Source organism: Triturus cristatus, chromosome 5_2 (genome assembly GCF_964204655.1).
Source record: "Triturus cristatus chromosome 5_2, aTriCri1.1, whole genome shotgun sequence".
Taxonomy (NCBI): Eukaryota; Metazoa; Chordata; class Amphibia; order Caudata; family Salamandridae; genus Triturus; species Triturus cristatus.
The window spans coordinates 733,275,223-733,301,521 of NC_140588.1; the positions used below are offsets into that span (position 1 = coordinate 733,275,223).

The following is a 26,299-nucleotide window of genomic DNA, read 5'->3' on the forward strand; positions in this document are numbered from 1 at the left end:
ATTGTGGGCTAGGGTCTTCAATATTGGCTCCAGTCACATTATCTGGGGTGGGGACTTCAATGTGGCGTACGATCCAGGATTAGATAGATCACATCCTGCACCTCACCACTATACCAAGGCGCGCGCAGTTCTCCAGGATATCATAACCACCTATCATTTAATAGATGCTTGGAGACACTCCCACCCACATGCTCGAGAGGGGACGCATTACACAGCGCAGGCAGCTTCCTGGGTGCGGCTAGATTATTGGTTGATGTCCCGGGGGTGGGGCCAGCGATAGTTCAAGTGCAACATTTGGCTCGAACTTACTCGGATCATGCCCCCGTCAAGATTACGTTGGCATCCTCTGAATTCTGCATGCCCTGTGGGGCTTGGCGAATGCACGCTCCCATTTTGTTAGATACAGTCTTTCAAACAGAGTTGCGAGAAGAGATTAAAGATTTCTTTGTACGTAACAGGGACTTCCGGCGAATTTGGGCAAAAACTGTGCGAGAACTGACCCCACGTGTCTCCGACCGAGAGGGACGGCGGAGCGAGCAAGTGACCCGAGGCAGCCCCAACTTCTAGGGGAGTCCGCTGCTTCACGCGTGGCGACCAGGCCCGACGGTGCGGCCCAGGTGGCAGCGGGGACCGCGTCCGGCGACCAAGGTATGGAAATTCAGAGCTGTGCACGGTGACTTCCCTGTCAGCGGGAGCCTCGGAGTGCATCGGCGGGGGCAGAGTCGACCCGCGTCACGGAGGCCTCCGACTGCTGGGATATCGGAGGTGACAGCATTGCCGTGCGCTGCGGGAGCCTCTGACTACGGCGGCATCGGCGGGGACAACATTGACCCGCGACGCGGAGAGTGTGGGTAGTCGAGGGGCGGCGAACACGACTGGTGGCAACGGAGGGTGGAGGTGGAGCCCGGAGGGGTGCCGCGGACATTGCTGCTCACGGGCCCGGCAGATTGATGAGTGCCACGGGCACTATCGCGCTTTCCTGCGAGGGAGTGGCCTGTTGTTGGCGGGAACCTCGGGCTGCCGGGGATTGAGCAACGCCTTCGACTTAGACAGCGGAGGGGGGAGATTTCCCGCTGTGGGACGACGGTTACTGCTGACCCGGTACCCGGTGGCGGCTGGAGCAGCAGTGGAAGCGAGGTGAGCTCGGCGCTCGCGAACCTTCGCCTGGAAGACGCGGAGGGATGCACCGGCAGCTCCAAGTATGCGATAAGTGACTTAGACTTTGCATGTCAATCAAAGCTTGTGGTTGTGTGGGTTTTGGTCGGAGAGCAGACACATCTGAGGGCCACAAGAGGTGAGGCTCAGGACACCAGGGGTTTCCCCCCCCCCCAGGGTGCGCTGAGTATATTAAGGGCGCGTTGGCCAGGGGCAACTGGAGAATCACTGATGAGACTACGTGCCCTCCTCAAGTTGAAGGTTGGAGCGATTTGTTGGCCCCTGGTCTGCTACCAGCACACGTAGGCCTAGGGTTCTGGGGGTCTGGCATAATTGTCCCGCTGGCATTGGGCAGTGGCGGAGATACGTGCGGAACACTGCGCCATTGAGATTGTCGCTGCGGGGGTGGTGGGGGCGGCGACTCCGCTGTTGTACCGGATTGTCCTTGCTGGCGCTGATTAGCGCAGGTCTGAGTCCTACCAGAAGGAGCTGCTGGGCCGCTGCGGAAAGGTACGGCGTATACGAATATTCTGCCCCCCTGCGCTGCCGCCACCATGGGCAAGTCGGATGCTCGACAGTCGAAATTGAATTTTGACGCTGCAAAGAAGGTCCCCAGGGCCTCCCAGGACGATCGGAACGCGGACACAAGGGTTGCGGATCAAGGAGGGGCGATGTCCCATGATGCCGGCGTCCAGAGTATACTGCAAGAAGTAAGGCTGGGCTTTGCCACCATAGTGGACAAAGTGGACAGAATGTCCACGCAGATGGACGCTATAGCCCATAAGCTGGAGGGGCATGACGACCGTATAAAGGAAGTGGAACGGCGTGTATCGGATGTGGAAGACGCGATGACCGGCCACACAGCGCAATTAGCTCAAATGGACAAGCTTCTTAAGATTATCGCCGCAAAGAACAAGGACTTGGAAGCGCGCAGTCGGCGCAAAAATATACGCGTCATAGGTATTCCCGAGTCCACCAATATAGGGAAAATGGAGGAGTATGTTGAGAGGCTGCTGTTGGCCGCCATTGGAGCTGAGTTTTTGCGAATCAGTTCATTGTAGAGCGGGGTCATCGATCACTGGGGCCGCGCCCTCCACCTTGCAGCAGCCCTAGGCCAATTATAGCGCGCTTACTGAACTACAGAGACCGGGATGCGGCTTTGAGAGTTGCAAGAAGCAAACGGAATCTGACGTATGATGGGAATGCGTTTTCCATCTACCCGGACTTCACGCCACTAGTCCAAGAGGAGCGGCGAAAATTTGTAGATGTAAAGGGCAAGCTGCAGAAAGCACAAATAGATTATGCGTTATTGTATCCGGCGCGGCTCAGAATAACTCATCAGGGGAAACAACATTTTTTTACCAAGCCGCAACAGGTAGAAGATTTCCTCAAGCGCCTCAAGCGCACGAATCGCGCGGACGGAGGCAGAGAATTGTCACAGCAATCGTCGCCATTGAGAGAGGAAGAGGATTAGCAAGAATAATGACCTTACTGAAGAGCTGTGATGTCTTTGTCATGTGCTACACAGCTCGTGTTGCAGTTGGACACATAGTATGACCCGCTGGTTGTTTCTGTTGTGCGGCAGGGGGGGACCTGTTTTTGAGCACTACCCACAACACATCGGGCACCCTCTGCCTGTGTGAGCCCTGATTGACTGTCAGTAATGGGCTCCACAGGTGTGAGGCATCTGTGCCGCCACCTAGTAATGTCCCTCTTTGGGCGTACCGCGGGGAATGCTTTCCTTAGGTTCATTACAGGGGTGGTATTGTTGTTTTTGTTTACGTTGGCAGTAGGGGAGGGCAGGGGGGAGAATATTTCTGGCAGGTTGGGGTTGCTTCAATGGGGGGGGTGGGCAGAGGGCGAGCCTGTTATGCAATCCGTGTGTCATTCATCTTTCAGGCTTTTTTTGTTGAGGTTCCAGCAATGTTCCCAGTTGGGTTGAAGTACGAGCATACTAAACGAATGCAGGAAGTATCCTACACTAGCGTACATGGCATGGAGGGCGTTTTAGAGGGTAGCATGCCAGTTGATGATACAGGACTTGGAATATGACTGATACAGACTATGGTGTGTTGAACATCATCACATGGAATATTAGGGGCATGGGTGACCCAAGAAAGAAGAGACACATACTAGCATATCTGGATAGGCACAGGGTGCACATAGCCATGCTACAGGAGACGCATCTCACTCCCCAGAAACCAAATAACTTTGCGCAGAAATGGGCGGAGTATAGAATTTTCTCCTCATATTCATCGTATGCACGGGGAACGGCAATTCTTATTAAAAAACAGGTACCGTTTCAGTTGGCTGGCACCACATGTGACTTGCAGGATCGATACTGTCCGGCGTGGGGGAGATTGGGCTCGGTTTTGGTAACTTTAGTCTGTTGTTACGGTCCAAACACGGATGCACCTGAGTTTTTCACTTCATTGTGGGCTAGGGTCTTCAATATTGGCTCCAGTCACATTATCTGGGGTGGGGACTTCAATGTGGCGTACGATCCAGGATTAGATAGATCACATCCTGCACCTCATCACTATACCAAGGCGCGCGCAGTTCTCCAGGATATCATAACCACCTATCATTTAATAGATGCTTGGAGACACTCCCACCCACATGCTCGAGAGGGGACGCATTACACAGCGCAGGCAGCTTCCTGGGTGCGGCTAGATTATTGGTTGATGTCCCGGGGGTGGGGCCAGCGATAGTTCAAGTGCAACATTTGGCTCGAACTTACTCGGATCACGCCCCCGTCAAGATTACGTTGGCATCCTCTGAATTCTGCATGCCCTGTGGGGCTTGGCGAATGCACGCTCCCATTTTGTTAGATACAGTCTTTCAAACAGAGTTGCGAGAAGAGATTAAAGATTTCTTTGTACGTAACAGGGACTCGGTGGATAGTGTGGAGATCATTTGGGAGGCGTTTAAAGCCACGCTCCGGGATTTTGCATTGCAAAAGGATCGTGGGGGGGCTCAAAGATATCACTAATGCCCTGAATAGACTGGAGAGGGAGCTCAAGTCCTTGGAAGCACAACTAGCCTTGGCCCCGAGCAGTGATACCCAACTCAAGTTTTGGGAGGCGCTTACGGAATATATGGATATGTCGCAGAGGGAGACCCGTTTCAGTGGTAAATACTGGGTGGCGCGTTGTTATGGTGAGGGAGATCGCCCTGGTAGGGCCTTGGCACAGACAATCAGGAAATCTCGCTACTCAGGTTATGTCCTGGAGCTGGAGAATACAGACGGAGTGGTTTATTATGATACTGACCACATTCTTAAAGCCTTTACACACCACTATACCCAATTGTACACCACCCAGGGGAGGGACAGCCTGGATTTGGAGAATTTTTTAGGGGACGTAACGCTGGCCTGGTTAAGTGATCGGCAGAGGAAATTTTTATGTGCACCATTTGAGTTGGATGAGGTCCGGGAGGCTATTATGAGCCTGCAGTCCGGGAAGGCTGCGGGATCTGATGGCATCCCGATAGAGTTTTACAAAACCTATATAGACCTAATGGCTCCCAATTTGCGGGAGGTGTATGAAGAATCCTTGGAGGTTGGCCGTCTCGCTGCATCTATGAGGGAAGCTACTATTGTCTCTCTTTTGAAGCCTGGGAAATCGCCCCGGCACTGTGACTCCTATCGCCCGCTGTCGCTTCCCATTGGAGTGGTGTGATGACGAGCCGAAATATCTGGGCATTAGGATCACAAAAGATAAGGAGGAACTCCTGCGCTTGAATTATGGACCTGCTATGACCCACCTCTCCGAAAATATTAATCGCTGGATAGTACTTCCCCTCTCTATGGCGGGAAGGGCTTCCCTAATCAAGATGGTAATACTTCCCCAACTGCTTTACCTCTTTTTAAATATCCCATACTACCTCGGGGCCTTTTTTTTCAAGACACTCAGGTCGGAGTTAGTGCGACTCGTGTGGGGAGGGAAGCAGCCCAGACTGCAATGGCAGGTGCTAATTAGGCCATATGCACAAGGTGGGTTCGGATTACCGGATTTTGAGCTCTAATATTTTAGCGAGCAGGCTCATTATGCGTGGTTCTGGTTAAAACAACCAAGGTATATGCCACAAGTCACAGCTGAGCATTGGCTTGCGCACCCCACCCCGTTGGAGGGAGTGTTATTTGGCCCAACTACGTCTAGAGATCGGGCGCGGACTACACTCACGTGCACAGTGGGGGCTTAGCAACGTATTGGCCGTATGTTGAATGCTGCCATGCTTTACTCCCCATTGATGCCTCTCCGTTATCATCCGAGTGTACCCCTGCTACAAGAAACAATATTACATCGTTTCAGGGAGCACACTCGTATCGACACTTGGGGGGACCTCTTTCATGGTGGTCGCTTTCGCACTGCTGAACACATCTTTCGGAGCCTGCAGCAAACCCTGATGGATGTCTTCCTATATATCCGCCTTCGATTCGGCATTCGGGCTATAATAATAGACTTCCCGGCGGAACCGCAGGCGCTGGCCCCGCTCCAGTCGATACTAAAAAATACGACGAATAAACGTTTTTTCTCCACAATATATAGGACGGTGCATCCGCAGAGGGAATTGCCGGCCACGCTCTCTCGCTCGCGATGGAGCGAGGAGTTGGGTTTTGCACTGACGGATGAACAGTGGGAATACTGTTGCCTGCAGACTGAGAGAGTTTCGGCTAGCAGCAGGCTTCGTATTCTTCTTTATAAATTTCTTCATAGATTATATTATACTCCGGTCAGGATGCACAAATATCATTTGCATGAATCGGACTGTTGCAAGAGGTGCCAGGCCCCAGGAGCAGATTTTCTTTATCTGGCGCTGCTAGGATATGTCAAATCAGTACAGGCGATACACCGTAAATACGTCGCTCTCGCTTTGCTCATGGCTAAGAGGCGGGTGGCGTGCCGCTGGGGTAGGGGGCATGCGCCCAAATTTAAGGACTGGGTGGATGACTTGCTGGTTTGCCAAGACAAACTCACCACATATGCTGAACTGTTGCCAAGCGCCTCCAGACCTAGGGACATCTGGGCCCCCTTGACATGCTACTTACTATTGCACCCGCATGGGACGGATCCCCCTGGTGCGGAGGGGCCCATGCAGTCAACTTCGTGATAGAGATGGGAGCGCTGTGACTTCGTGATAGAGATGGGAGCGCTGTGACGGCCCCCCCCTGCGCGCCATTTGCTGCATACTTAGATAGACAGTCCTCTAGAACGAGGGTGGGGTCTGTGGTGGCGGCTCCATGCTGGTGATTCATACTGATGTTGTGGGCCTTGTGCTGAGTCATCGGGTGTCAATATGGGAAGGGGTGAAGGCCCAGATAGCATGAGTCTCCATGATGTGCCTCTGGATGTTAACAGCAGCATAGATGCAGGAGGCACCGATAGCCCCAACCGCCCGCTGAATGAAGAAGTGCCTGCATGTCGGTCTTCGTGGCTGGGGAGATATGGAGGGCTAACATGTGGTGGAGCTGAGTGTACGATATCGAAGGGGTAGCATAATAGTCTCTCATATATTGACCATGAAATTTGATGTTCCATTATGTTCTGAAAACTAGTCTCAGGCCATCAATGCTGGAGAAACATGTGTACTGCTGATGTGTTTATTACTGCTTGTATTGATGCTCGCGATGTTTTTTTTGGTGTGTTGAAAATCAATAAACAGAATTTAAAAAGAAAGAAAATGCGGTAAAAAGAGAGAAGAATACTGAGTTTTAAAATAAAAATGTGTCATATCATTGCCATCAACTCTTCAACTAATTGGTCCATCGACCAAGTAGAAGGAAAGTTGATGTATAGGTTAGAAATATATACTGGTGATGTTGATTATGAAATAATAAACGACATAGAAAATTGAAACATTTGAAACAAAATTGACCCCAGCGCATCAGGGATACGGGTGAATGTGTATGGGCCATTATTTGAGATTTTTGTAAGTATTGATCCCTGATTAGAAATTAGGTTGCGCTGGATCAAAGGTTTGCTGATTTCCAACCAAATCAATGGAGCAGCAGCAGATACTTCAGATCTAGCAGCACATGGGTACTGTCATGGCATCTGTACTAGACATAGCTCATGGCTTAGGCTGACTGGTCTAAAACATGAAGCTCAGCAGAAAACTCTAAATGTACCTTTAGGCACTACATTATTTGGGTCATATGCAGAGATGTCTCAGATGAAAAGTGAGATAGAGACCTTAAAAGCGGTTGGCTGGGAAAGAAGAAAGAATTCAGGAGAAGATACAGGCCTTATGATAGGCACTACTTTCCTCAGAAGCTTCAAGAACCTCCTTGGTTGCATTAACAACAGGGACCATCATACAATTCCAGAAGATCTTACAGAGATAGAGGAGGTCAACAACAACAGCAATCGGCTCCTGCCGGAAAACCTCCCCCAAAGCAATGACTTCCCTCTTCTTTCTTCTCTGTCGCCTACTCCTGTGGGAAGAAGCATAAGCAATTATTTGCTGAAAATAACCAAAGACAAATGGGTCTTGAATATTGTACAGAATCAATACTCTATGCTCCAAGACCCCTCGGCCTTCAATGTAACCAGCCAGAACATCGGTCTATCAGCTAGATCTGTTGCAAAACAAAGTCCACATATTGCTGCAGAAAAATACAGTGGAGTACGTTCCATTTCACCGAAAAGGGTTGGGATAGTATTCTTGGTACTTTCAAATTTAAAAAAAGATCCATAAGTAGAGTTCAGACCCATTTTACATTTAGGAATACTGAATAAATACATAATAAAAGAAAGGTTCTGGGTGCTTGTCCTACATAAAATCTATCCTCAACTATATCAAGGAGACAAGATGTGTACTATAGATCTTCAAGAAGCCTACTTCCATTTATCATTCATCAAGAAATATCGATTATTTCCACAATTTGTAGTAGGTTTCATTCATCTTCAATACAAAGTTCTACTTTTTGGTCTCCAGTCAGTACCAAGAACATTTTAAAAAAGAATGGCTGTCGTTGCAGCACATCTAAGGAGGCAAAAGATACCTTCACCAGGATGACTGTCTAAAAAAAGTCCATCCTTAGAACCCACTCTAAAACATTTCCAAATGTTTCTCAAGGCTTTCTCAAGTCTAGGTCTTCGAGTCAATGTAAAGAAGTCAACGACCTACCCAGTACATAAATACACTATATGGCAGCGATTCTGGATACTGCAAAAATGTATCTTTGGATGAGATATTTTCATCTTTCTGTTTAAAGTGTCTCAAACTCTTGGAAACGCATCATCCTACATTAGAACAGACTAGGTGTAGCTGTCAGTTGATCTTTGTGTAATGCTCCCACTTGGTAAGATTAAGGGAATATAGGTGTTGGCAGGATGGGCCACTCTAAGTTAAAGAGGGGGAGAAGCTGTCACCTACCACACTTGCACATCACAAAGGCTCTGTCTGAGCACCCTTAAAAAGGGTTTGACACTGGTCTAGACTGGCCCCAGCGGACAGGGAGGAAGGGGATGCTTATACCTCAGGGTGGTGGAAACCTCTAGAAGCTTCCTCCACTTTAGCATGGGCATCTGGTATATATATTGGACCCCTAGACAAAATTCTTCAGTACACTTCTGGACCTGTGGACTCCGCCAGGAAGAAGGACTGCTGTGCTGCTGAAAGGACCGCCACTCTGCTAGACTGCTGCGCTGAAGGATTGCTATCCTGCTGGGCTGACCTGCTGCCCTCTTGTCTGTGTGAGAAGGACTGGACTTGCATCTGTTGAACCCAGTATCCCAGAGTAGGGGTGGGCGGTGAACTCCGCTCCACTGGCGGAGTTAATGGAGTTTTGGCACTCTGTGCTCCAAAAGGAGTGCAAAGTGATGCAAAAAAACCTCCACCAGCTGCAGGTGGAGCGGAGTTCACCGGCACGCTTTGTAACAATCCATTGCCACTTGTATTGTAGTAGGTTCTACTCTTGTCAAATCCATCCACTCCCCAAAATCCCTTCAAAAACTCCCCATTGCAGCACCAAACCCTACCGTGTTGTATTCCAATTCCCAAACTTGTGGCCATCGCGATGATATTACATCAGTATTGAAGCTCAAACAAGAAGAAATAAGAGACCGTAAGTGACATAAAAGAAACAGCGACTCTGAAACTTCACAGAAGCAAGATTCTGGGGGAGGAAGTCGAGGCGACGGACAGAGGGAAGAGGTCCGAAGTGGGAGGTAAGAGAGAGAAAACCGTGAGTGACAGTGTCTTTAAATGCTTTCTGAAGGGTACACCATGCCCATTGTTTGATCGAGTGTCCTAACTATGGCAGTTTCTCTGATAGCTTCATTCATAGGGTGAGGAGATGCCAGCTCTTTTAATGTGTCTACTTCACATCTTGCACTATTATCTGCTGGATGCTGTTTTATTATCAAACACACGGCATTACATGTAGAGCCAGAGCTGAACACGTTCATTCTTTATGGCTTTGAAAGCTTCTCAGCTCCTCAACTGCAAACATAACACAACCTTTAGCGCAGCCAGGCGTTTTCTTGGTCTTGCCTCCTTAGAGCTGCGGTCCTCCCGACTGTGCTGCAGATGTAGAGTGAGTGGCATGTATACTTACTGGGTGGCATTCTGCCACACGTACAACTCTGCTGAATTCCACTGATTTGTTAGATAACTCAGCGGAATTTCACGTAGTAGGACCATGCAAGCTCCGCCTACCCCAGCAGCTGTAATTTGAAACATTAGCATGTTTTCTAGACTTGCTGGGAAAGAAAACAGAGACGAGCTAATAAAGCACAAATCAGCCTTCTAGTAAACATTGTTATCTTTTAGTTTTTAGGATCTTTGAGATACACAGAAACTAAATTAAAAGAAACAGCAAAATATTAAAGGTCAGAAAAAACTGCTAATCATTACGAAAATTGGAAAACTAAACTGCATGCACGTTTAAATTAAGCAACGAAATGAACCCCAAAAAACACGCTTCTTACTAGAAAAAAAAATATTGCCAAAAACTAACACTTCATCCTACTGGTGCTGGTCCAAACAATATATTGGCATGGGCAACAGCGAACACTTTATCTCACCGGTCCCGAAAAAAAAAAACATGCACGATCGGAAAAAAATGCAAATCACTGCAAAAGCCGGCAAGGCAAACTGCATGCATGTTTAACTTAAGCAACGAAAAGCACCCCAAAAAATACGCTCCTAACTAGAAAAAAAATCAACAAAACAACAAAAAACACTTCATCCTACCGGTCCAATCCATGTATCGCAATGCAAAAAAACAAACACTTTATCTTACCGGTCCCAAAAAAACCTCAATTGCATGAGCAAATTAAGCAACCAAAAACTAAAGAGTTCCAACCCAAATACTTCATCCCACTGGTAGCATGTTTACCGTAGTTAGACGGTGCTGTGTAGGCGTTCCCAAACCAAGAAAAGAAGGAACTAAAACACATATTAACCAGTCAAAACAAAGATATTTTAGCAGACAAGCGAACTAACCAATATCAGACAATAGGTGGAGTGTCCACACATATACTAATTTCTGCATGTCTCGGAGAGACAGCGCACGCGCTTCCTAAACTCGACCTAAACAAGCATTTGCAATGCAATAGGTCTCGCATTTAGGCGAGTTTGAGCTATTGGCATTGTAAATGACAATGTCTTTTATTTATGTTTTGGTTTTTAAAACAAATAAAGGCATTGTGCCTTGCAATGCTAATAGCTTAAACTCTCGCAAATGCAAGACCTATTGCATTGCAGGAACAGGGGTGGGAGCAGCTTACTCAGCAAACCCCAAATTTGAAGCCTGTAATCTCTACTGATGACGGTTAAAGAACCAGAAACACATGTCTAGAGGTCAGCACCATCTGCGCCAACTCTGGGAAAACACTCGTAAATATTTTAGCAATACAAGCAACATGAGACTGCATTTCCCATAATGCCAGGGGCGAGCCTTGCTGGGAGTTGAAGCGGTGTGCTCCCACCCCTGTTCCTACCTATTGCATTGCAAATGCTTGTTCTTTAGAGGCATCATTTTGGCATGCTGAATGTTGCAGGAAAGCAGTCAGTACTTTTGTGAGGAAGGGGCAGTGTGCCCATGACACACCATCATTACACTGCCTTGCTGGCACACTATGAGATATATCTGTGTAAAAGCTCATGTCACATCCTTTTGCATATTTGACATCAGTGATATTTCCCCTGGTGTGCACTGAGTGTGTCTGGAGGGTGCTCACAAAAGCATCTTATTTGCATATGAGCAGGGGAGAGCCTCCTTTTAGCCGAGAGACTGTTAATTACACGGGGGTAGCGCTTTGCCTCTGCTGCACTGCAGCTTTAATATTTAGCATTAGAATATCACACTGATTTAGTAGGCGGATCTCTCTGTCTGAACCACGCCTTGGCAGTAAACAAATATCTGAATTCAGAGGAACCAAAAAAATTCACAAGGCAGTGCCGGGATTGCAGAGAATAGCCAGTGAGCGCAAAGTGCCTCCAGGCTGCCAGGCAAGGGCGGCACAGAGTAGGAGCGGAGGGTACATGCCTGGAGACTGCATGGATGTCAGCAGAAAAGGACTGACCTGCCTGGAGGGGGGCAGCTCTCGCGCGCTGCGCGCAGTTTCAGAGCCCGCACTTCTGGTTTCTGTTGCGAGGGGCAGGAGGGGGTGAACGATGCACTTTGGGCGATTAGTGCCACTAAGGAGGACAAGGCCAACTTGTGTCAGAGGGCACTGCTCATTATCATGGACCTCTGCCGGAAGAAGGCGCCCATGCTGGACCTGGAAAGTTGCAGGGAGTACCTCCTGCCTCCGGAGCAAACCCTAAGTATTACAGACCATGGTAGAGTAGCACCTGTTCTGTTTGCAGCATGCCTCAAACTAGCTGAGCCATGGGATCCGGGGAGGCACGTGCGCAATGTAAACAGCCGTCCAGCGCCCTCTTAATAAAAGCTTGCTTGCTAATGCAGTTATTTTAAAGAACAAAGGTCCTTAGCTTAGAAAAATACTGAAAAACATTTCAACATAGACTTCGATAAGAACTATGGACATTCTTCCAGTGTCCAGCCGGACAGAGGAACATTTATTTGCATAATACACAAGTGTTTAAACAAAATGGAGAGCACGGAAACAATGAGAAAAAGGCACAAGCCTGTACCGAGTTTCAACAGAAGAAATTGAAGAAGGCAAGAATAACAGGCAACCACTTTGGGAGCAAAAAGGAGGCTTACAATACAATAGAATCTTGAGTAAGCTCTGACCAACAGATACCACAATACATTTTTCACAATGGATAAATTGTGGTACTGTTATGAAAAGTCGACGTTTCGATCCCTAGCTCCTAATACAATGGGATCATCCTCAGGACTACACAATATACAGTTGCCTGATTTGAATTATACGCCTTAAGGAAGGCTTGTGGCCGCGTCTTGGAGATAATCGTAGGAATCCTGACTACAAGCAGGGAACGCTTGTAGTTCCCTGCTAGTTAGGGTGTTCCTAAGGGTAGATTGCGCAATCTACCCTTAGGAACACCCGACCGGACAACCCCGCATTCCGGCATAGAGAGACTCATTTGAGCTCCGTGACAATTCGGCAGCCATCGCTTGCTGCCAAGCAATCATGCAGACGCGTTCCCTGCTTGTAGTTAGGATTCCTACGATTATCTCCTAGACGCGGCCACAAGCCTTCCTTAAGGCGTATAATTCAAATTAAAATAAGTTTTCACCCGAGGTCCAAAGCTACCAGTATCGGGTTCCCTTGTTATTTATATTGTGCTAATGCAGTTATATCACTTAACCCAGGATTTGCTGGGAGGTGTAGTTTTTTATAATAAAAGTACTAAGTAAAGAAAGCCTGGTGACTAGTAAAATAAGGACTTCCCTTCCCTAGCTAGGAAAATCTGCATTATAAAACAAGGGCTATTAACCAGGTTGAGGTTTTTTTTTTTCTAAAACATATTTTTCTCAAATGGAAAGAGGAGAGGACGCCTAAATGAAAGAGAAAAAAAAGTTAATTCTAGTCTACAATGCAACAAAAGGTTAACATTTTAATGGGGTGTCAACTTTTTAGAAGCACTATAGATGGATCCATTTGACTTATTATAAGAAAGAATACAATATTTAATAGATTATTGTGCAAAATGTTAATGGGGTCCCTTTGGGCCACACTAAAATGGCTAGTTTCAAACGACAGGTTAGAGTAACCTGCTTTTTTTTGGTCGTAGTTTTATATAGCGCGAACTTGACCCGAAAGTATCAAGTGTCAGAGCGCTTTACATGAGCACCAGTTGCATTACACAAGGACGCATTCATTTTTGTTAGGGACGGGGAAATTAAGTGATTTGCCCAGAATCACATGATGTTGAGACTCGAACATGGTTCCCCAGATTTGAGATCAACCACGCTAGCCGTTAGGCTACATCCTCCAACCCATCCATCCATCCATCCATCCAATACCAGGTTTGTGCAAAAATCTCTAAAGAAGGTGATCTAAGCATTTAAAATATTTGGTACTTTTGCTAACAGGCCTGCATTTTCTGTAAAACTATTAAGGGAACCCTGCTTTCCATTTTGCTAATAGCCAAAAAATTGATATTGCCACGTGTGTAAGATTAAAAAAAAATAGTGTTGAAATGCCATCGAGCAAAGCCCATCTTCACCAGCAGAGTTTTGTTCTTAGTCTCCTTTTACCACTGCACAAAGCAGAGTTGATAATCGTACGGTACTATGGCCCTCTTCAAGTCACAAAACAGTGCGCATACCCTTCCAGCGCCTTCACTAAGCTCACAAAGGCAAGAAATACACTCTTTTCGTGGATATGCATTAACACTCAATGCCTCAACTAGGCTTACCATCTGGACTGGATCCTTTGCTTCACGGCTTGTTTAGATAACACGCCTACTTTAGATAAGAAATTGCTTCACAACAGCCGTGAAGCAAACGATCCAGTCCGGATGGGGCGTCCCAAAAGGCTAAAGGGCGATAACAAAGAAGCCTCATTTTCAATGGGAGGCCACCCTTTGATGACGCCTTCCAATTAAAATGAGGGGCGGGGCTTCAATCCCCCTTCTTAAATGTCCTCTCTCACAATATGTCTCGCCGAGCGAGCAGTGCGTACGCTGCAACGCTAGGTGAGACCTGAAAACAGAACAGGCGTTCCCGTCATAGGCTATTTGTTCCAATCCTGAAACCAATCTATATCCAAAACACTAGACTGCTTTCCTATATAAATAAACAAAACGTGCGGGGAACAACTACGCCTGCTACTGCAGAGATGTCAAGATTTACACCTTCAACACGGCCGCCTCGGGGATGAGCATTACAGTGAAACTGGTGTAAGTTACCGCATTCAAGTTACTCATTTAACATGGCTGTCCCACTAGAACCCTGGCCTGTTGAGTAGCGTCACGAAACTAATGTAATTTACTCCACAGTTCGTCACACACTCGATTTACAGGCTAAGTCACATTCCGTAACACTGGCATATTACGAGAAGTCTGCCAACAGTGGGAGGTTTAAAACTATCCGTGGTGGTGAAAGACAATAACGCAGTGATTCAGTCTCCGCTCGGAAGTCCTCTTTCTACTTTAATTACTCTGACGTCCTATTGGAACGTGACGCAGTCGTCACCCAGAAGCAGGAAGTGGCTGATCAAAAAACAAACTGGAGAGACCAGGAAATAAGAGAAGAGTGCCGTGAGACAGTGCTCTTGTGAAGTACCACCAAAGGACCATTTGCCAAGCATCCCATCACTGCCTGAGGAGATCAACAAGCGTCACAGACATGTCAAACATGGAAAGTATCCTCCACTGAGCCGGGTTCTTGGGTGGTAGAGCTGTAAAGGGTGTATTGTGAGGACGAATGACTAGAGATATGCAGGCTGGCGAACAGGGACAGAGAGGTTAGAATGGGGTGGGGATAGTCTTGATTACGGGCAGGGGTAATAGGGCACTGGTGTTAGAGGTGTAGCAATGGGTTGTGGTCGGAAGACTGAGGAACAGCTTGGTGTTTTAGGTATGACGGTTCTTAGAAAAAAGTAACATTTTATGTGAAATATGTGATCTTTTGGGTTTTTGTTCAATGTTGGAAACGTTTTGCTTACGACTATTTTTTGACCAGAGCGTTGGCCGATTTTCCACAGATCCCTCGATCGTTTTGTTGGGTTGGCCAAATATACTTTTAGCTTTCTGGTGGAGATTTTGTACTGAACAAAAATATCTACGTTGGCTCTTTTCAGCCATCGATTTCTATGGGGTAGCCCCTTTCAGCCATTTCTTGAAGAAAGTTGTTATCATATTTTGGGTCAGCCCACAGAAGCATTGTCTCTACATTGGTGTGCAGGCATCACCCCTAGATCCCTTGGCCTCGTCATTCCTAATGAGCTGTCTATCACCTCGCAACAGGGATCAAAGCAGGAACAGCATAGCATGCTAGCCCCATCCACAAACCTGGCTGCCATAGAGGGGTCTGCACTTCGGATTTCCTGTTGCTGGGATGAGAAACGCTGGAGGTCTCTGCTCGGCTTAAAATCACCATAATTTAGGCTGTTGCCTCCCTTGCTGTGCCAGAGAGTGGGCATGCCTCTACCGTGCAACCTCAACGGCTGGAACCATGGCACTGTTTATTTACTGTGGCTGATTGTTCTGTTCCTCCTGTTTTACTGTTGGGACTATCAGGCCGTTGAAAATGTCACTTTCCATGTTATTTCTTGTGAAACTGACAGGGGGAAAGCATCTGTCTTCAGCATACGTGCGTTGTGTTTTGTCTCATGCATGTGCAGTAGAGTCCCTGCCAACTGCATGCTCTTCCTTTCATTTTTCATGCACTTTGGTAGCGTGTCTGGGGCATATTTAAAGGCAGCAGGTGCACGCTTATGCCCCTAAATTGAGTATTTAGGGGGTCTGCCTGACACCAGACTGACAGATTTGACTACCTGGGAACAGAAGATGGACAAAGAAGAGCCGACACCGCAAGAAAAGAGGACTTGCTCTGAAATTGGCAAGAAACCCTGCCTGGCTTCTGGTATCTCGATAATTGCAAAGACTTGACTTGTGCAAAAGCTGTGCATCCTCGCCAACACTTGGAGGACTGTCCAACACTTCGCAACCATCTAGCATCTCCCTTTGAGCGGAGCAGTATCCCTCTCCATCTGCACTCACCGTCCGCACTTGGCCAGTAAACCGCGTTGTTGGCCATTAGGCCCACCGAGGGAGCAGCACACCAAGAAGATGTCATCATGGCTCTAGGAGTTCAGCTCCGTCTCTCTACCGAGTTTCAAGACGCTAGACCCTCCAAGAGCCACCCTGCACCAATACCCTGGGTACTAGAGCATTTGCATCAGCCAAGGCTTGTTGTGTGTCCAGTCTGGACACCTCTGCCGTCAAAACCGACCTGCACGATGAGGGACTTCAGGACCAATGAGACCCACACTGAGAGTGGCCCTGCTGTCTTCTTTTCATTCCTTCTGCAGTACCGACTGAGAACTGTGAGAGCCTCAAACACAAGTGGGCAGCCAGCAGGTACTTCTGCAACCGAGCCTCACAGCCCAAGTTCATGACTCCTGACTGCGTCCCCTTGGCCTAGTAGTCCTCACGGCCTGAACCCACCATTGGGTTCTCCCAGGCTTGTCTATAAGCCCCCCCCCCCTCCATTACAGCCTCTTTGTTTCAGACTACCAACCCGACCAGCACCTCTGCACCCGGACACACCAGGGCAGGTAAACTAATGCTGCTGGTGGTTCTTTGGAGCATGGCCCCCTAGCACCTTAAGTTCAAAAGGGCACCCCTGAACTTCGACTGCAAATACTGTTTTGCTGTGTATATTTTTCTTCCCATAGGATAACATTATTGCGTTGGAGGCTCATACCACAAAACCATTATTCAAGTTCTTTTGCTTTTTGTTTGTACAATCGATATCTCCAAAAGTAGGAAAGTTAATCTAAAAATGTTGTCTAAAATAATCCAAAAAACGATTTTCTTTTTGTAAATTGTTCTTGGATATCTTCTTGAGTGTGTGTACCATTTATTGACTCTGTGTGCAACAAAAGCTTAACACTCCCCTCCCTTCTGATAAGCCTAAGCTGCTCAACCTCACTACTACCTGGACTTTTTGCATGGCTTGTCCTTACAATGGCACAATTGCATAAAAAGCCAGCTTCCTACAATGAGGAACCGAGAATACGTTGGCTTATTTTAAAAAGTCCTGCAAGAGGCACCTAATAAAATTGAGAATGCAATTTCATATTCTTAAAATGTATTTTATTGTTTACAATATATTAATCTGAATAACCGCAAACCAAAGTTTGTGTAATCCTCAACGCATGATAAATATTTGAATCACAATTATCATTATTCTTTGACGACCATTACCAAAATATTGTTTGTCTTATCAACATGCAATAGATATTTGAATCCCATAATGTTATGCTTTGAGCACCATTACATGTATTCATTTGATGAAGAAAATATCAATATTGTATATAGATTTTGAAATGAACAGACAAAAAACACAACCAACACGTGCTTCACAAAACCTGTCGCTTTTTCAAGGTTGTAATAAAAAAGAAATCAAAGACATAAATGCAGCAAAATTAGTTTGTCACCAAAAACAAATATTGCTTTCAAACAAAGTGATCAAACTCAACAAAAACTCCATTATATAGAAAAGTAATATTAAAATACCTGTTTGGAGTTCTTAAATAGACTTTATAGTTTTTCAACACAATTTATTTCTTTGTTAAGTATCTTAGGGTCTCTATGTTTAGACATTCTAATCATATAGTGAAATAAATATTGAAACTTATTATATAGCAGTCTTATCAATTATTCGGGAAAGCAACACTATTCAGTTACAAAATGGTCAGTCATATGATCCACACAAGCATTCAAAAAGTTTCCAGGCAACCTAAAAGTCCGAAAAGGCATTTATTTACAACATATTTAATCTTCCGCAATTGTATTAACTCTACATTGTTTTTTCATAATGATATGAATAATTGGGAAATATTTATACAAGTAACCTGCAATTCATACTGTCGGAACAAAGTTCAGAGGAATACGTTGAAAGCAGGGATTGCTGTGCCCAACTGTGGGGGGGGGGGGGGGACGAGTGAGATCTTTTACTCCTGATGACCTGGGGTCAGACCTACTATGGATTCTGAGTAACTGGGCCAAGTACCCTATCAGAACTTGACTCTCAGTAATAACTTGGTTACGCAGTCCAAGGGTTCCTCCGGGGGGGGGGGAGGGGGGGCACTTTTTAAATGCACAGGAGTGATCACTGGCTCAGAACTCGATGTGTACGCAACAGCAATAAAGCAATAAATAACTGTCCAGCCAAAGGCTTAATTTGTGATGAAAGAAGTATTTTAATTTTTTACTGCTCACTTACACGAAGAGAACTACAACATTCACAAACAACTACACAGTCCTCCAGGTTCTCCACTGGCTCCCCAGCCACAAAGCACAATTCAAACTACTTATGGCCCGGGTGGCACTTGCGTTCCTCCTGACCTTTCCATGCAGCAGCACTGGTATGCTGTTTACCTTGACCCAGCACTAATATTCAGTATGGAAGTTCTGCACCACTTAATTTTAAAAACACCTTCATTATTTTTTTTATTTTTTTTTACAACAAACGTACATCTCTTCAAAATTCAAAAACCTGCATTTTGTTAACATGCAGAACCTTTTCACCTCAGTACATCCGATGATATCACTGCATTGAGTTTCTTTTTTGTTTTAAAAAATAATTGTTTTCAAACATGAATTTAGAAATATTCATGCTTCCACTGACCCTGACAAGAATGTCAGTAGTGAACTGAGAGGCAAGTCAGTTGTCATGTGGCCCTCTGGGTGGCTATTATAAATGGACAACATCATAGTTTATTAAATCAAACTCAAGAGAAGGAAAAGGAGGGAAGGTGGGGAAAAAAACAATTGCCTACCTATGAACACACAATTTGGTCAAGTGGGGAAGAGAGGATAATTCCCAGGTTTTCTGGTTTTGTATTGTGCAATTCAGCCTCTACATGTACATGCTTCGCTTTACCTACACCCAGCTTAAAAACCCCATATCTCCTGACCACACCCTGCTGGTATCAGTACTGCCCTCGGTCACACCACAGGCCCCTAGTACAATGTTTGTGAGTACCCATGCTTTAGACGAGTCCCACTCCTTCCAAGCAATGGTGGCTATTCCCTATTCACCATAAACAACATACAATGTTACCCCCACTAACAGTCCGAGTCTCAAGAGTCAATCTGATTCTTACTTTTAAATCCACAGTGTGTAACAGCACACAGCGCTATCTAGCAGACAGTTCCCCCGGGCCCGACTTTGCCCCAAATCAGTCTTAGCTGCACCTGCAGGCATGGAGGGTTTGGAGTTCCTGGCTGCCCTTTCTGCAGGTGTCGTAGGCTGATCTAGGTGAGTTCACCGCACTGCAGGTTACACTCCCTGGTCCCCATTCTCCTTACTCAAGTACCCACAGTGACCAAAGGCTCGTCTTTCAGATCCTCATAGCAGGTAATTCTGTCGATCTCTTCCATGACAGAAGGGAGAAGAAGGTGGGAAGAAGTGATGAGAAGTTCCGTTGCTGATCACTTGTCGTAGGGTAGATGCGTTGGGGTTTTCTCTTCCGATGTTACAGGTCAGTACACATCTCTGGCTAGTTCTGGTGATACCCTCTGGCATATGGGGTCACCCCGTTCTTACTCTACGCGTGCACAGACGCTTTCGGCACAGCGGGAATCTGCACAACGGCCTCTATTGGCATACAGCGTTTAGCAAATCATGTTGCATCTGCCCCTTATGTCATACAGGGTTGCCGAACCTTTAGCTGCACACAGGCTTCATCCTGACTGGTACAGTCCTCACCACGACTCACTTTACGGCGCCCCTACCCTGGCATACGGGTTCACCGACTTTGTCTTGCACACAGGCAATGACCCAATCGGTGCAGCAGCTGCTTCCTCAAACCTCTCAATGTGAGTCCAATTGACATGATTTCCCCACTGGACCTCGCTCCCTCCAACACTCCCCTCTTCCTCACAGGGCACACTGGTCTTGGCAGCATGGCAGGCAGGCGATGGTGCTCCAGCGCAGATAGTCTTGGATTCCCCAAGTGATTGCCTCTCACACAGCAGGGAGACTATCAGACCTTGGCCCCTAGTCGCAGCCTTTCAGAGCTTCTCCTCCTTACCTAGCCCACCTGGCTGCTTGCAGACAACAATTTTCAGGGTCTCAGACCCCCATTCTTATAGCCCATTTCCAGGCACCAAATGTGATTTAGGATCGGAGTCCTTGAAATTGTTGTTTGTGTCCACTTCTTTTGAAGTGTCTTCTCCTCTGCCCTCTCTTCCTCTTGAAAAGCAGTCTATCACAGCAGTAGTGACTCCAAAGCTAATAGCCCCACAACACAGGCGGTAGGAATGACTAGAGTTCACACCTGGATGTCAGCTTCAACGATATTTGCTTCAAAGGGTTATTCCGGGGCCCCTGTCCTACCCTTTTATGGTTTCCTTATCAGCCCCATCTCCTTCCTGAGATGTGCCCAAGCCCCTTCCTTGTGACCTCTCACTGAATCAAAGAGTACTTGTTGAAGTTTACAGGGGAAGCCTGACTCTTTCCCTCTGCAGTGTGCGTGCCACTCAGATTGCAGGAATGCAGCAATATACAAATCTGTCTGGGGGGATTTCTCTACCTCATCATGTTGTCACCATGCTGGGCTGGGTCTCCCAAAATGGAAGCCAGTGTCCTCCATGCATTGCATCATTCACAAGTACCCATACACCCAGTACATTTATTCAGCATACGCACACTGCACAGTACTGTCTCGTTTATGTATTGAACCTCTCATGCACACACCGCGCAGCACTGCATCCTTTATATATTGTAGCCCTCCTTGGCACACATACTTCCTGCACATGCATTCAACGTGCACACAGTACACAGCACTACATCCATCATGTACGGTACCACTCACTGGCACAAATACACCCAGCACATGCATTCAACATGCATGCAATTTGCAGCACTGCAAAATCCTTGTATTGTACCCATCCCAAGCACACATACACCCAGCCCAGATACAGCACTCCTGCACTGTGCTGCACTTCACATCAACCTGATGTCGGCCAAGGGTGAGTTAAGCACAAAGCAGAGAAACTTTGAATGAGTAAGCCTTTAGGCCACACTCCAGTGACGCAGGTTTGAAAGGACCTGATCACACCTACTGATTACTGCACAGTATGCTGCCACCACCGCGCGGCTTAACTCCTGGTGAATGCGATAGCCTGTGACTACTTTGAGGGTAGTACTTTGGGTACCCCTTTATGTCCAACAAGATCGCAATCTGTGAGCCAGGCCTATGCCATGGCGCACACACATGATCTGCACTGTCCTTACTAATTATTAAATTCATGGTTTTAAGTCCGATACACAATTTATTTTCATTAGATGTTTATGCTCTGTACCCCCACATCCAGGTAGTCTTACCTAATCGCAAGCAAAGCTGAATTGTTTTCGCATGTTTGGTCAAATGTTTGGGCTTATGAGCAGACCCATCCCACTTTGTAATCTTGTTCATCACATCTAAATTTGTTCACTTTCCTTGTCTTAATTTAATCTTGATATTTGGAGAGGATGTCCTCCAATATTTCATAGGTTTTCCTTGTTTTCTTCTCCGATTTTAAATCTGCAATCTGTCTTGATTTGATCAATTTCTATTTGTACCTCGTTCATCTTGTGCTTTGCTTGTTCTATAAGTTGTTATAACCGTTTTCGAGAAGCTTCTCAAATGCTATTTTCCCATTTTCCACATTGTTCTGCCCTGATGCCCTCTACCACTGGAAAAAATATTGATACGAACACCTCTCGGTATCCCATCTGCCTCAAAATATTGTATCAGAGTGGTCATATGCCACCATTTTGAAGATTCTTTTATCAGCAGATTCTCCAATTTGATAAATATTTCTCTAAGACCTTTTGGTTGATTCTCAGCTTTCACTTTGCCTGCTTTTGATGACCTCAAGTTAGTTTTAAAAATATTCTTAGCAAGTTCCTCTTGTTTACTCTGGGACTTGGACATGTACAGTTAGACCCTAGGCAGCGCATGTGCTGTCTCTTCGAGACATGCTGTATTTACGCTGCGGGCTTACAGCACCCCCAATGCCTTTTTATTCATCCCTTAGATTGTTGTTCAAAAATACTTGCTTATCCGTGGTAAATCCTTCCTCTCTGTCCCTCCTTTTTAGGTCTCGCTGAACCTGGCTCGGAGAGAGACATTTTCTATGTGAGTTTTCAAAGTGCTGCTGACTGGCCTAGCGCTTGCGTTCACGCGCGAACCGCTAGCCTTCAGCAGCACTTTGAAAACTCGTGCGTCATCGCGATCACTTTCGCTTTCAGAGCGATCGCGATGACGCACGCTTTCAATGCTTGTTTTTTGTTGCGTCTCTGATCGTTTCATAGGCATCCTTTCGAATAAGTTATCACATCTACTTTTACTGTATTTTATACGATTACAGCTTTTATGCAAGAGTAGTGGCATTTATTCATTATTATTCATTCTCAGTATGGAGGCCCCTCAATCAGTGGGTCTAATTTGGTAAAAATTGCTTTTACGGTTTTCAGATTGCTGCAGCTTAATAGGTTTCCGTTTTTGGGATGTGGGTCCGCTCACAGTTCGAAAACAAAACCACAACGCAGTGATGTGTTTTACAATAAACTTCACACTTTTAAAATGCCTCAACATTTTTGGTGTACATTTAGAACATCAACAAATATTGCACAGTTTTGTATTTTCACATACCACTACTTTGGGTTAGCTTTGGACAAAGTGGCACACTGCAGTGTCTTTCACAATGCTGTATTCCTCACAAACCATGCTCGCACGAGGACACACACACTACTCTCTCTATCTCTGCTGTCTCTCACACACCATGCTCTCAGTACGACACACACACTGCTGTCTTTCACACACACACTGCTGTCTCTCTCTCACACACACACTGCTGTCTCACACACACACACACACACACTGCTGTCTCGCACACACTTGTCGTCTCACACACACTTGTCTTACACACACTGCTCTTTCTTACACACACTGCACTCACTTACACACACTGCACTCACACACTACTCACACACTGCACTACTGTCTCACACACTGCACTACTGTCTCACATTTGTTGTCTACTGTAAACAGATTTAATCTAGATCTTAAAGAGCCAACTGGGATGTGGACTTTAAGCGAACATTTGGGCCGAAATTTAGACATGGAATGAAATGCACCAATGACAGCATACTGTGCATAGGGCTTATTTACCTTCTCACAGATATTTCTGGAGCCTTAGGAGAAATCACTAAAACAAAATGATGTTATAATAAATGCTTTTCCAAATATAGCCCCTGGTAGGCACCACAACGCACTATCAATTCCATGTACACCTCGGGTGCTCTCACTACACGTGAATTTCTTCCTAATGACGTTTGCTTAAAGACTGGAACAAATCCCTTGGCCTAATCTACAAGGGGCTCTTGGTCGCAGGGCCCTGTGATAAAAATATGCAGTCCTCTTACTTTTTAGTGGCATATGCTTGTCGCCTATCAAGCCTGTGCCAACATTGTGAATATATTTTAATATTTCCAGGAGCTACAATAGATGTCACTATGCAATACAGGTTGAATCTTCTGGCTAATTTCACTTCACTGCACTCGTTTATTTAAGTCTCCCATAGTCAGCCAAGTTGCGGGTTGGTAAGGGCCTACTGAGCCTTGCAAGCATCATCTAAATGTAGCAGACTAGGGTCACAACACCCTTGGACATTACAGCGTATTAATACGAGTGCACGGCATGGTTGATAAGATGTTCAGAGGGATCGTAATTGTTCAAAGGTCCAACCTATGCCCTCTTTCCTCAGGCAGGATATTGTTGGAAGGATTTCCAGATTTATGTCGATAAAGCAGAATTCTGATTTCTTTTAAAAATACGTTATACACCTTTATATTTGGGACTCTTTACTATATATTCACAAGCACACACAAACACAACCACACACAACCGCACACAAGCACACACAAGCACACACACACACAAGCACACACACACAAACGCCCACATACAAGCACCCACCCACACACAAGCACAACCACACACACAAGCACACACACACAAGCACACACAAGCACACACACACAAGCACACACACACAAACGCCCACATACAACCACCCACCCACACACAAGCACAAGCACACACACACACACCCAACCACACAACACACACACAACCACCCACATACAACCACCCACATACAACCACCCACACACCCACACCCACACAACCACACACACACACACAACACAAACACACTCAACCACACACACACTCAACCACACACACACACTCAACCACACACACACACTCACTCACTCAACCACACACACACTCACTCAACCACACACACACTCAACCACACACACACTCAACCACACACACACACTCAACCACACACACACTCAACCACACACACACTCAACCACACACACTCAACCACACACACACACAACACACACACACAACCACAAACAGTTTTTGGGGCTGTCAGCATAAATACGCTGTCACCAAACACGACGAACACCTCGGGAAAGTTTGGGAAGTCACCCCCAACTTTAAAACCACTTGCTGTTGCAGAGTGTGTGCTGTACACATGGCAATACCTTGACACAGCGGACTGTTGCAAGGAATGCTTTGAGCCTCGGAGGCTGACAGACCTCAGTCTGTGCATTAGTTCACCCCGTCTTGGCGCTGCATGAAAACAGGGTGCCCACTATCCAGCATGAAGTGAGACATTGTGATCGGGGCTGGAGATGCTATTTAGCAATCTGCTTAGAAGATTGTGTTTCATTTATGCCATTAACATAAAGGAGCACTGGCAATGCTGATAAAATGGATTTCATTTTGAGTAGTGACTACAACTTTTAAAAAGCCTGCAGTACTGACACAAGCATTTGCAATGCAATAGGTCTTGCATTTGCAAAAGTTTAAGCTATTGGCATTGTTCATGACAATGCCTTTTTTTAATCTATTTTATAAAACAAACACATAAATAAATGCCATTATCATTTACAATGCCAATAGCTAGTGTTGCATTATTATTAGCAATGCCAACTGCTCGCACTTTTATATTGCGAGACCTATTGCATTGCAAATGCTTGTTGTGTTTGGTTTGCTCCCACAGAATACTGACCAATTACTGTTAACATAACGCTTCTGCGTTTATGTGCTAATTAGAGGGACTATTTTTTTTCTTTGATTCCTGCTCGTGTCACTGTTTGCCTATCTTCGGTGGTTCAGCTTCGGCACTCATCACTTAATCTCACCGTCCCGTTCAAATACAGAAGTGAAATGTCAGACACTGTTTTCAAAATTTTCTCTGACTTGAAAGTACCAGGATTTCCCCCAAGTTCCGCCCACTTTGTTGCTTTAGTGAGCCTCAGTCACCTACGGGGCTGGGACAGAAGGCGGGGCCAGGGGATTGCTGGTAAAAGGATGGTGCAAGCGGTGTTTTCAATGGAAAACTCAGGAAAAGGGTGCCTGGTGAATAGAGGCCTGGGGGAGGAGGGATGTGATGTCTCTGCCGTTGTAAAGTACTTCACTGCTTTTTTCCATTGGCTATTCAATATTCTAGTGATGCAGTCTCACACAGAAGGTTCTAGCGCTGTTGAACTGCATCAAGGCACTTGTCTTTCTGTCATCATCCTGTAAGAAACAAAAACAGGACACTAGTATGAAGAGTCAGCACCCCTGACTACACCAAGACAGAGGACTCGCTATTAAGGGATAGAGGTTGAATTCAGCAATTCATTTCTGAATGGCAAAGAATCACAATGGATCGATAGGTTATTCACGAGGTCAGCAAGGGGTACTCAATAGAGTTCCTATCTCAACCAATTCCGACTGGCACTATTTGTACTCCGCTTCCCCAAAACCAGATCAAAAGAGAAGCTCTCCTAAATAGAGTTTCTTCTCTGCAGACAGAGGAAATAATTGTTCCAGTACTAGAGAAAGAGAGGAGTTTGGGAGTATATCCCCATTGCCTTTCTGTTTCCAAAGTATATGGGAGAGTTCCTTCTAGGGTAGACTTGAAAAATGTCAACATATTTATTCAAAATATCATGTTTAAGATC

At 46.1% G+C, this 26,299-nt stretch overlaps 1 protein-coding gene across 1 annotated transcript in view; it reads left to right on the forward strand.

Moving 5' to 3' along the window:
• The first annotated feature begins 14,205 nt into the window (after positions 1-14,205).
• Positions 14,206-26,299, forward strand: part of CHMP1B (charged multivesicular body protein 1B) — a 130,016-nt gene continuing 117,922 nt past the window's right edge. The window contains exon 1 of the mRNA XM_085607840.1: positions 14,206-14,906. Coding sequence (XP_085463966.1) covers positions 14,891-14,906 — 16 coding nt within the window. The 5' untranslated portion in view covers positions 14,206-14,890. The remainder of the gene's footprint in view (positions 14,907-26,299) is intronic.